This window comes from Bison bison, unplaced genomic scaffold (assembly GCF_000754665.1).
Source record: "Bison bison bison isolate TAMUID 2011002044 unplaced genomic scaffold, Bison_UMD1.0 scf7180017864035, whole genome shotgun sequence".
NCBI lineage: Eukaryota > Metazoa > Chordata > Mammalia > Artiodactyla > Bovidae > Bison > Bison bison.
In genome coordinates this window covers 6,948,386-6,960,725 of record NW_011494607.1, presented here as the reverse complement: position 1 = coordinate 6,960,725, position 12,340 = coordinate 6,948,386, and the positions used below count along the sequence as shown (strand labels likewise).

At 39.2% G+C, this 12,340-nt stretch overlaps 2 protein-coding genes across 4 annotated transcripts in view; one reads left to right on the top strand and one right to left on the bottom strand.

The window, feature by feature from the left end:
* Window positions 1–12,340, bottom strand: part of SLC35A1 (solute carrier family 35 (CMP-sialic acid transporter), member A1) — a 60,311-nt gene that overhangs the window by 2,978 nt on the left and 44,993 nt on the right. The window lies entirely within an intron of this gene.
* Window positions 1–12,340, top strand: part of RARS2 (arginyl-tRNA synthetase 2, mitochondrial) — a 73,579-nt gene that overhangs the window by 50,987 nt on the left and 10,252 nt on the right. For all 3 annotated transcript variants that reach the window (XM_010834681.1, XM_010834683.1, XM_010834682.1), the window contains 3 exons: window positions 6,375–6,533; window positions 7,580–7,686; window positions 8,853–8,948. In XM_010834681.1, coding sequence (XP_010832983.1) covers window positions 6,375–6,533; window positions 7,580–7,686; window positions 8,853–8,948 — 362 coding nt within the window. The remainder of the gene's footprint in view (window positions 1–6,374; window positions 6,534–7,579; window positions 7,687–8,852; window positions 8,949–12,340) is intronic.

The following is a 12,340-nucleotide window of genomic DNA, read 5'->3' as shown; positions in this document are numbered from 1 at the left end:
TTCTCTGCACCGGTAGTCATTCTTTAACCAGGACATCTGGCCATGCTGTGCATTGACCTAGGACTATTTTTCAGCCAACATTCGAAACCTTTCCTTTCCTTGTTCTACTAATTTTTCACGAAACAGAGAAGTGGCTTTTAATAGTTCCTCCCTTCCCCCAAATTGGCTGATGAGTTAAATAATATATTTGCTGTTTAAAATTCACACTATTGATTCAAAGAAAACAGTAGTAGTAAGTTTTGGAATACTTTTCAAAAAGCCTTCCTACTAACGTAAAATAAATAGTTCTTACGATGTTAATAATGTTAAATCTAAATCATAGGTACATGGGGGTCATCATTTACTCAGTTTTAATGATTTTTAAAAGTAATTTCTCAGAGTTCCTCCTAGATTTAAGCTACTTGAATGGACCTTAATAAAAGCTAACTCTGTACCTTTAAGAACATAGAACCCAGTCACTTTTTTCTGTTTTCGGTTTTTTGGTTTGGTGGCTTTTTTGCTTGTTTGTTTTTTGCTGCAGAAGATTTTAGAGCTTCACTCATTGATGTTGCATATTAATTGTATTTTGAGAACTATAGAGATTCTCTGAAATATGAGCAGCCTCTCATAAGAGGTAAATATGCCAATACAATATTCATTAGCCTTGTACCCTATCACTGGCTGTTTTTTTTTTTCCCCTTTGGTCATGCCACACAGTTTGTGGGATCTTAGTTCCCTGATCAGGGAACAAAGCTGGGCACCAGCAAGGAAAGCACCGTGTACTAACCACTGGACCACCAGAGAAGTCCCCTAGCACTGGCATTTGTAAAGATTCAGAATGATCCCTATAGTAGTTCATTATTTTTACCCTGCCCCTTTTCTAAAAGGATTTGAGGTAATCACAGTGATGGGCATTTAACAAAAAAGACATAGAAAGTTGGAGATAATGTATTACTAGGTAATGTGTATGTAAGAAGAGATTTTGCCCTGAGTTTCCCAGTATCAGTAGCAAAATAATAAAAACAAGATAAGGCAGGACCAAAGCACCAATTTAAAAAGTGATAATGTTTACTTGCTCCCATTTTTTAAAATCAAAAGACCATATATTTTTCTGACTTCAGAATCTCAAAACAATTTCTCAAAGTAAATCAAGACTAAATCAATTCTAGACATATATAGGATTATATATGCAGTTAGTAGTTCATACTGTTTAAAGAATTGAATTCAAATGTAATCTGTTGGTTTAATCCACATTACTTTTTTCAGGGAAAATGATTGTTGTGATTGAGGTGGATTTTACTTGTTATAACAGCTACAAGAAATAGCTTTTAAATTATAAACCTGAGTCTGAACCCAGCGATCACTTTTGAGAGTGGTGGGAGCCAACTCAAGTCAGGTTTGGGGTTTTCCACCTCCCAGGTCACACAGAGGCTCTTGTGTGCATCCCAAGGGAGCTATCGAGACCTCTTCTTGGCTTCAGTGCACACTACTCGTGACTGACATGCCCAGGATCCAAGCCTACATGATGCCCTGGAGGCACCCAGCTCTGCTTGCGTGACAGACTTCACCTGGGAGGTCTTGCTGGGTCTCAGTCCCAGAGGCCCGGAGACCAGCCTCCATGTGTGGGGACACTGTGAACCACTGCCCTGTGAGGGCCTGCCGCCACCTGAGGGGCTGCCCAGCCCACACTGTCCCCAGGAGTTTTCCCCTCAGGCCCTTCTCAGTCTAGGCAATTCTCTCCTCTCTCCTGGCAACTTCCCTGCTTCACCATTGCTCGTGATGTCTTCCCCAAAGCCACATGCTTTGTCCCTCACCCTTACTCCCCTCGGACAGCGCCACAGGTCCCGTTGTTCTCTGGGTGTTCTTGGAACAAGAATGGAAATACCGAGCAAGGCCAGACTGCATGTTAAGGGCTCTGTCATCGTCTCACCCCACTGAAATGTGGGAAGAACGGGTTTTTCAGCAGAGAACAGTACTTATTAGGCATGTGCATGGTGACCCACAACAAGTCGGCAACTGCCACCCTTTGACAGAGGTGTAAGATACCATGAATGTAATTATATGTACACAGAGAATAAAAATCAGAAATTCCAGACATTAAAAGAAGATAAAGGGATGATAAAATGCTGTTTATATGCTGCTAATGATGTTCTAATGAGGAGAAGTTTGGTCATTAATTCATTAGTTACATCAAATGATTTCTTTTTTTACCTAGGAAGTTTTTACTTTTTTAACTGATATATTAAATTATAATAACATGAATTTGAATTTCTTTGATATTTCATTTAATATTAGGAATTGGTCCCAACCAGAGAAATTTCTGATCAATACATGAAACGTTAAATGAGATTGTTTGAATTATAGTCAGGAATTTGTTATATGTTATTTTCTAAAATATGAGATCAAAATTAAATGCATTTTAAGATAGAGGACAAACGAATATTGAGATAAAAGAATCTTTAGTGTCAAAGTTATGCTAACCATCCTTAGCAGTTACTTTCAGTTTTAAAAACAAAAATAACCAGGAGTGGGGTTAGAACCCTGCGTCAAGGAATTCAGTTGTGCCTATGCGGCTCATGTATTCAAGAATCAAATTTAAGGACTGAGTGGGGAGTGAGAGGGCATTGTCTGCTACTTTAAGTTTTCACACTTATTTCTTTCATTTGGGCAGATCATCCCAAGAGCTGATTATAATTAATCAATTAAATTAGAAATAAAATGTCATGCCTTTTGGCAATGCCAACATTTAGAAATAGAAGGAACGATTAATACTCCTTTCAGGAAGTCTCAGACATTTATTTTATTCTCTTAACTAGTAATACAGCTGGCTTTTGCAGTCTAGTAACCTAAAAGAAAAATTGCATCTCCATCCTCAAAAACACTTTTCTTCAACCATCCTCAAAAATACTTTAATTCAGCCACACTGTTACATATCAAATGCAAATTTAAAATTTCCTTTTTATTCCCTTTGAGTCTGGATCTAACCTCAGAAGGGGGCTGTCTTCAGAATACATACTTTCTGAGGGTAGTGGATTCAAAGTAACTGTAAATGGAAAAGTGTAATTTCAGAAATGCATTGTATAAATTTTACTTCAAAGGAAAAAGTTTTGTTTTCTAGTATGCTAATGAATGTTAATAGTTTTATATAGTATGCTTACAGGCAGATTGTTAAATGCTAATTAAGGCTCTTCTATTGTTCTGTTTAATAATGTCAGTTGATTCTCAGTAATGTTTGGTTTTTCCCTACAAATTGATGAAATGCCAAGCTTGTCTTCATGAATTAGGAATGGCTTTTTGTTTTAATTATTTCTGTTTTAAATCTTAAGGAAGGGAGAAAAAGATTCTGGTGATGTTTTTCCTAAAATATTCTTATCAGTATTTTGAGTGTATATTAGATTTTTTAATGTTTGACTGTTTGAGTTTAGGATCCTAGATTTTTTTTTTTTTAATCTAATACCTTTCCTATTTTGAAAATAAGGATTTTTTTAAAATATATTTACTTCTAAACTGAATGTGCATGTACACACACACACCACACACACGTGTATGTGAGAGGGAGATGGAGCGAAGAGGCGCGAGAGAGACAGGGAGAGGGTGGAGATATTAATTTTGAATAACAAGCCATTTATGGATATATGTATGCCTTTACTTCTGCAGGCTGGACTGTTAAGCAGTTGTCATTGGATAGGTCATTCAAAAGTCGGGAAGTCTGCAGGTTACTGTTTTGCAGTGACTCTCTTTTTTCCTCAGTTCAATTCAGTCACTCAGTCGTGTCTGACTCTTTGCGACCCCATGAATCGCAGCACGCCAGTCTGAGTGAACTCCCGGAGTTCACTGAGGCTCACATCCATCGAGTCAGTGATGCCATCCAGCCATCTCATCCTCTGTCATCCCCTTCTCCTCCTGCCTCTGATCCCTTCCATTATCAGAGTCTTTTTCCAATGAGTCAACTCTTCGCATGAGGTGGCCAAAGTACTGGAGTTTCAGCTTCAGCATCATCCCTTCCAAAGAAATCCCAGGGCTGATCTGGGATGGACTGATCATTAGAATGGACTGGTTGGATCTCCTTGCAGTCCAAGGGACTCTCAAGAGTCTTCTCCAACACCACAGTTCAAAAGCATCAGTTCTTTGGCGCTCAGCTTTCTTCACAGTCCAACTCTCACATCTGTACATGACCACAGGAAAAACCGTAGCCTTGACTAGACGGACCTTTGTTGGCAAAGTAATGTCTCTGCTTTTCAATATGCTATCTAGGTTGGTCATAACTTTTCATACCAAAAATCTTCTTTCTCTGTGTTCTGACTTATTCATAGGACCATGTAGAAATTAATTCTTTATGATAAGTATCAGGTCTCCCAAAACCACCCTCAAGTTAAAGGTTCATTGAAAGGATTCACAACACTCAGCATATGGTTGAACTCACAGCTAAGATCTGTTATAGCAAAAAGATGCCAAACAAAATCAGCAAAGGGAAAAGGCACGTGGGGGCAAGTCCAGAGGAAATCAGGCCCAAGCCTCCAAGTCCTTTGCTAATAGAGTCACCCAGGATGTATTTAATTCCTGCTACAACAAATTGTGACAGCCTGTGTGAAATGTTGTCTACCAGGGAAGCTCACTGGAGGCTGATTATGTAGCCGCCCTCTGTGTAGCTAGGTACTAAAATTCCAAACTCCTGGAAGAAAAGCGGGTGTTTAGCATAAACTATATTGTTTGCACAAGCAGTTTAGAGGCACTGTGACCCACTCTTACTGGTTAGATTGGTAGGAGCATTGTCAAAATTCAAGTTCCCCAGATGGCAGCCAAGAGCTAAATTTGCAGACAACACATTTTAAGGATAGCAGTTTCTAGACCTGCTGTGTTATTAACTCTTTTCAGAGTTGGATACAACTTAGCAACTAAACAACAGCAACCTTTATTTGAAAGCACTTATTTGTTCACTTTTGCAATTCCAGTAATTAACATGAGCCATCTATGAAAGCTGAGGCCTTTTTAGCTTGAGATAAGTGTTTAATACCCTGTTCCTTTTGTTAGTAGTATCTAGTGGGTATAAGCCACATTGTTGTTGTTTAGTCTCTAAGTCATGTCTGTCTCTCTGCGACCCCATGGACTGTAACCCTCCAGGTTCCTCTGTCCATGGGATTTCCCAAACAAGAATACTGGAGCGGGTTACCATTCTCTTCTCCAGGAACTCTTCGCGACCCAGGAATCAAACCTGCATCTCCTGCATTGGCAGGTCGATTCTTTACCATTGAGCCACCTGGGAACTCATAAGCCACATTATGGTTGTCCTAAAGTAGTCTCCAGCAATAAAATCACTTTTTTTTTACCTAAGTGCTGCTACCATGATATTTTAAGAGTATGCAAGGGTTTAGAGGTCTCATATTTTTGGGTAGTTTATTTGCCAATTTTTTTTTTATCATACTACTTTAATAGCTTGCTGGAAAAAATATGAGGATAATAAATTTATTGTTCATGTTTCACCCTGGAAGTGAGTTACAACTTGTAAATAAAATCTTTATAGTCCATAATGCATCACTTCAATATTACTTGAGCTATATTGTTGATATTTTTATATCACTTATCAGCTTTGTATTTTAGAGACTGGAAAATGATTCTGTGAACACAAAATCCTAGCACTGGAAGAGCCCTTAATAAGCCATCCGCCTGCACTCCCATCACTGGGTGGGGCAGAGCTAAGCCAGCCAGGACAGATCATGCAAAAGCACACTGAAGTGAGTGCTTCCCACGGTTCTCGAGAGCCCAAGTTGGAGTATAATTAAGCTAACTATCCCAAAGGTCTTCCTATATCACCTGTTTGTTTTTTTTTTCCTGGTCTTTGCAGATTTAGAGAAGAGTTTAAAATGTTTTTCATTACTGCTAAGTAACTGCTAAATCATCCTTTGGCCTTTTCTTTCCCAGATTGAACTAGTCTACTGTCTTCAGCCTTTTCTCAGAGAAGTCGCAGCAATAATAATTTCACATTTTTTTTTTTTTAAGAAGAAATGCTAGCTTAGTCTAAACCAGGCATTCTTGACCTAACAGTATATGAACTTGGATGAGAAGAAAAAAATTATGCATTATTTTCATTAACCTCAATCAGAAATTTAATGTTTTCCTCTGTTACTATATCACAAATTTTAAATATTTGAACATTTATATTTCAATGTGATTATTTCCTGTATTGTATAATCCTATGTATATGCATTTTGAGAACAGGTTGGTAGGGCTCACTAAGGGTCCATAGCAAAAGAAAAAGAAAAGGTTACGCTCGTGAGAAGGGCACTTGTGTAACCTTTAAATGAAAATTCTCAGGATTGTTTTGTTTTCCTCTTTTCTGTTTTGAAGATAACAGTGACTGGTAGTGTACTTCATTTAATATACTCTTATGCCTTTAGGTTTATGTACAAGTTAATAAAGAAGCAGCAGACGATAAAAACGTAGCAAAATCAGCACATGAGTTCTTCCAGCGACTGGAACTAGGCGACATGCAAGCACTTGCCCTATGGCAGAAATTTCGGGACTTGAGCATAGATGAGTACATGCGGATTTACCAGGTACCCACCCACTCTCCTGCTATCCTGTCATGTAATACAGCTCTTCACTGGTACTCCTGGCTAGAAAGGTTGCTTCTGAAGCTCAGATTTGTTGTTAGTCACTGAGTTGATAGTTGGGACTCACATATTCTTCTTTGGGCTGAAAGTTAGAGCTATGAAATAAATTTTAAAAATGAACTTCACAGGCTGAATAGGAAATGATATCCTAATACTTCGTTTCAGTCTGGCATTTCTTTTCTTTCTTCTGTCATCCCTTCACTTTTTCTTAACCATTGTTTCTTCTCTTGCTTCCTTAGGCATATGTGATGGCTATAAATTTGTTCATCTAATACCATGTTGGGAATGGGAGAAATACAACAGTTAGTAAAAGGCATATAAGTTCTTTTCTCATGGACTTTACATTCTCACATGGACACAGCAAGTTAAACAAATTCAAGGCAGTACAGATTAAACAAGAACTTTGAGAGTGTGTTCAGTGGTGATGCGTGCATGGGGAAAAGTGAAACAGAGGAGGGAGGATCAGATGGGCTGCCTGAGCAGGGTTTCATCAAAGAACCCACATGGCTGGAGTAAGGAAGCGAGATGAAGAACAGTAGGAACAGGGTCCAGGGGGTTGTAGAGTAGGGCAGGAGATAGGACATTTTCCAGGACTGTGCAGTGGAAATGGCTAGCTTCCTGCTGCAGCAGAAACGTCCCATATCTGTGCTGCCCACTATGGCGGCCTCCTGCCGCACGTGGCCATTGAGCGCTTTCAAGGGCTCACACTTCAGTGTGAGTAGTGTGACTGAGAAACTATTCACTTTTCTTTCATGTGCATTTGAATAACCACAGGTGCCTAGCAACTCCCCTCCCGGACAGCACAGTACCACTGTGAGGGCTTGACTGATAAGGGGGAGCCACTAGAAGGCTGGAGTGCCAGAGTGACTTGATTTAATTCTTATTTTCCCCATCTGTATGACAGACTGTAGAGCATTTTATTTTGTCTTAGGGTAAGGTAATAGGACTTGTAAGTAACTCTTTTTCCTTTTGTTTCTGAACCCTTTTAGCGTCTAGGAGTACACTTTGATGAATATTCAGGAGAATCGTTTTACCGTGAAAAATCTCAAGAAGTCTTAAAGTTGCTGGACAGTAAAGGACTCCTACAGAAAACACTGTATGATCAGGTTCCTGTTCTTTAGAAAGTTCTTTGTAGTTCTTTGAAGTTAGTATTGATGTATTCTCTCAGCAAAGACAGCAGAGTCTCGTGTGCAGCTTTCCTGGCATTTGTTATCATGCTTTTTGCCATTCAGACTAGTTTTCCACATGCTGTTTTGTGCTGCCAAAGCAAAATCCTGGTAAGCTTGGGAGAAAGACTATTATCTTGTCTTTACATATGAGGAAACAAGCACAGAAAGTGTAAAGTGATCTGTCTAAGCTCACACAAGCTGATAATGGTATAACTGGAATAGGGAAATAGAACTCTTCATACTCAACCCTGCCTCTTTAAAAAGATCCCGTCCTGTTCAAAAGGATTAAAAACAGCTTCTAAAAATAGCTATAATACAACACAAAGCTTTTGAAAGAGTAAAATGAGGAAATCAAGAAGCAGGAGCAGAAAATAATAGGAAGTCAGGAATGATATCAGTACATCATGTGACACACACTGGGATTCTGCTTCTTTGCCTACGGTAGATTTCCAATTTAGCTTTGAGCTCATCAGCCAGAGAAATGGCACCTTCATAGGAGCCCAGGCATGTGTAACAGAAGCAAACCAGTTGCTTAGATATACCATTTTTCATAGCTCCAAAGAGCAGCTTCTCTCATCATCCTTTTAAGAAAGACAAGAGGATGTGGTTCACAGCATCCTCAATAGTGTCTTTAAGGAAAATTTTTAGATCGCCATGTACAGATTCTAATTTTTGATTGGGCAGGAAAGACAGTAACACAATTTGCTTATTTTATTACTCATAGTTTACTCTTGCATGTTAAAAACTAACCCAATATTGAGTGTTACAATAACTTGGATTTGAAGAACATGTTTCATAGGTAAACTGTAGTTGAAATCTCGTTTTCGACTCAGTGTGTTAAAGACTTTAGTTACCTCATCCAAAGCTACAGAATTTAAAAAGATAAGTAAATATTAAACCAAATACCTACTGTTAATAGTCATTCAAGTGCAGATTGCCTCCTGTTTTTCTTCATTGTTGGTTATACTGCTTATTGCTACCTAAGGAATAAAAATAGCTTCCAGTTTGCCAAAGATAAGGTTATAGATACTGTATTGTTAAAGGTCTTAATTCATTATGTTGTTTCAGAATTCCCTTTTTTTGCGTTTTCTAGAAAAGGCACTGCTGTAGTAGATCTTTCAGGGAATGGTGACCCCTCCTCAGTTTGTACTGTAATGCGAAGTGACGGGACGTCTCTGTATGCAACCAGGTTTGTGTCTTATATGAAGCTCATCAGTAGAACGTGTGATTTCATGTTCTTTGTTCTAGGATTAATGCTAAGACAAATGTTTTCATTCTCAAAACTGTTATCAAATTCTACTTTCTTAAAATCTCTTCTCATCACTCAAGATATTTTTATTGAGTTTATATTTATTGCTATTTATAGTTCCTGGAAAGGTTTAATGCCATCAGAAAAGTTAGTCGAAAACTGTTTATCATTAAACATCATAAGACTTCCAGAGATGAATACACTGTTCTACAGACTATAAAATTGAAATACCTTGTTGCCAACTATAAATATTTTATATTTGCACATTGCCAGAGTATGTATGCTATAAGGAGCTCATGTTGGCTCAGTGGTATCCTCACTCTGTAAAGATCATCTAACAGGTACATGAGTGCCAGTCCTCATTCTGATTTATGGTAAAATAGGCCATGGGGGAAGCAGGCCATGTCGCTTGTATTCTGTCATCTGTCTCCATGACCAAACCCTATGGAAAGGAGCAGTCTTTATTTACCAGGCTTCCCTGGTGGCTCAGAGGGTAAAGAATCTGCCTGCAATGCTGGAGACCTGGGTTCAGTCCCTGGGTCGGGAAGATCCCTTGGAGGAGGGCATGGCAACCCACTCCAGTATTCTATCCTGGAGAATCCCCATAGACAGAAGAGCCTGGCAGGCTACCGTCCATGGGGTCGCAAAGAGTCGGATAGATGTGACTGAGTAACTAAGTACAGCACAGGTTTATCAAGCACCCTTATTTCTGAGACAAAGCTAATAGCAAGGAGAAGACAGGACAGTAAAAAAAACCACACAAGCAAAAGACAGCCAGAATCGAGCGCTGCTGGCAGAAGGTTCTAGTGTCTTAGATGACAAACCACTTCTATAGCATATAGTTGTTGTTGTTAACTACCATCATTTTTTCCCCATACAACTGTAAACAACCATTCAATACCTTACTGTCCCTTAGAAAATTCTTACTTGCTGTTACTTTTTGGCATTTCCTTTTATCAATTCCATATAATTGGACTTAGGCACCTATATATCTAAGAGGTACATTTCTTTTTCTAGATACAAAGATATATAGTAGAAATTTTTTTTTTTATGCTAGCCAATTATTGCTGGACAGATTAAATAAACCTTTGAGTAGTTGTTATAAGAAATGTGTTTACTCATAAGCAATAGGGAATTAAATCTGTTATCTTGTAATAACCTATCAGTTCAGTTAAGTTGCTCAGTCATGTCCAACTCTATGAGACCCCATGGACTGCAGCATGCCAGGCCTCCCTTCCATCACCAACTCCCGGAGTTTACTCAAACTCATGTCCATTGAGTCAGTGATGCCATCCAACCATCTCATCCTCTGTCATCCCCTTCTCCTCCTACCCTCAATCTTTCCCAGCATCAGGATCCTATCAAATGAGTCAGCTCTTTGCATCAGATAGACAAAGTATTGGAGTTTCAACTTCAACATCAGTCCTTCCAATGACTATTCAGGACTGATTTCCTTTAGGATGGACTGGTTGGACTCCTTGCTGTCCAAGGGACTCTCAAGAGTCTTCTCCAACACCACAGTTCAAAAGCATCATTTCTTCGGCACTAGCTTTCTTTACAGTCCAACTCTCACATCCATACATGACTACTGGAAAAACCATAGCCTTGACTAGACCAACCTTTGTTGGCAAAGTAATGTCTCTGCTTTTTAATGTGCTGTCTAGGTTGATCATAACTTTTCTTCCAGTGAGTAAGTGTCTTTTAATTTCATGGCTGCAGTCACCATCTGCAGTGATTTTGGAGCCCCCAAAAATAAAGTCAGCCACTGTTTCCACTGTTTCCCCATCTATTTCCCATGAAGTGATGGGACCAGATGCCATGATCTTCGTTTTCTGAATGTTGAGTTTTAAGCCAACTTTTTCACTCTCCTCTTTCAGTTTCATCAAGAGGCTTTTAGTTCTTCTTCACTTTCTGCCATAAGGGTGGTGTCATCTGCATATCTGAGGTTATTGATATTTCTCCCAGCAATCTTGATCCAGCTTGTGCTTCATCCAGCCCAGCATTTCTCATGATGTACTCTGCATATAAGTTAAATAAGCAGGGTGACAATACACAGCCTTGACGTACTCCTTTCCCAATTTGGAACCAACCTGTTGCTCATTTCCAGTTCTAACTGTTGCTTCCTGACTTGCATACCAATTTCTCAAGAGTTAGGTCAGGTGGTCTGGTATTCACATTTCTTTCAGAATTTTCCACAGTTATGTGATCCACACAATCAAAGGCTTTGGCATAGTCAATAAAGCAGAAGTAGATGTTTTTCTGGAACTCTCTTGCTTTTTCAATGACCCAGCAGATGTTGGCAATTTGGTCTCTGGTTCCTCTGCCTTTTCTAAAACCAGCTTGTACATCTGGAAATTCACAGTTCATGTATTGTTGAAGCCTGGCTTGGAGAATTTTAAGCATTACTTTACTAGCATGTGAGATGAGTGAAATTGTGTGGTAGTTTGAGCATTCTTTGGCATTGCCTTTCTTTGGGATTGGAATGAAAACTGACCTTTCCCAGTCTGTGGCCACTGCTGAGTTTTCCAAATTTGCTGGCATATTGAGTGCAGCACTTTCACAGCATCATCTTTTAGGATTTGAAATAGCTCAACTGGAATTCCATCACCTCCACTAGCTTTGTTCATAGTGATGCTTCCTAAGGCCACTTGACTTCGCATTCCAGGATGTCTGGCTCTAGGTGAGTGATCACACCATCATGATTATCTGGGTTGTGAAGATCTTTTTTGTACAGTTCTTCTGTGTATTCTTGCCACCTCTTCTTAATATCTTCTGCTTCTCGTAGGTCCATACCATTTCTGTCCTGTATTGAGCCTATCCTTGCATGAAATGTTCCCCAGAGATCTCTAGTCTTTCCCATTCTTCGTTTTCCTCTATTTCTTTGCACTGATCACTGAGGAAGGCTTATCTCTCCTTGGTATTCTTTGGAATTCTTCATTCAAATGGGTATATCTTTCCTTTTCGCTTCTCTTCTTTTCACAGCTATTTGTAAGGCCTCCTCAGACAGCCATTTTGCTTTTTTGCATTTCTTTTTCTTGGGGATGGTCTTGCTCCCTATCTCCTGTACAATGTCATGAACATCTGTCCATAGTTCATCAGGCACTCTATCAGCTTCAGTCCGTTAATTCTATTTCTCACTTCCACTGTATAATTGTAAAGGATTTGATTTAGGTCATACCTGGATGACCTAGTGGTTTTCCCTACTTTCTTCAATTTAAGTCTGAATTTGGCAATAAGGAGTTCATGATCTGAGCTACAGTCAGCTCCTGGTCTTGTTTTGTTGACTGTATAGAGTTTCTCCATCTTTGGCTGCAAAGAGTATAATCAATCTG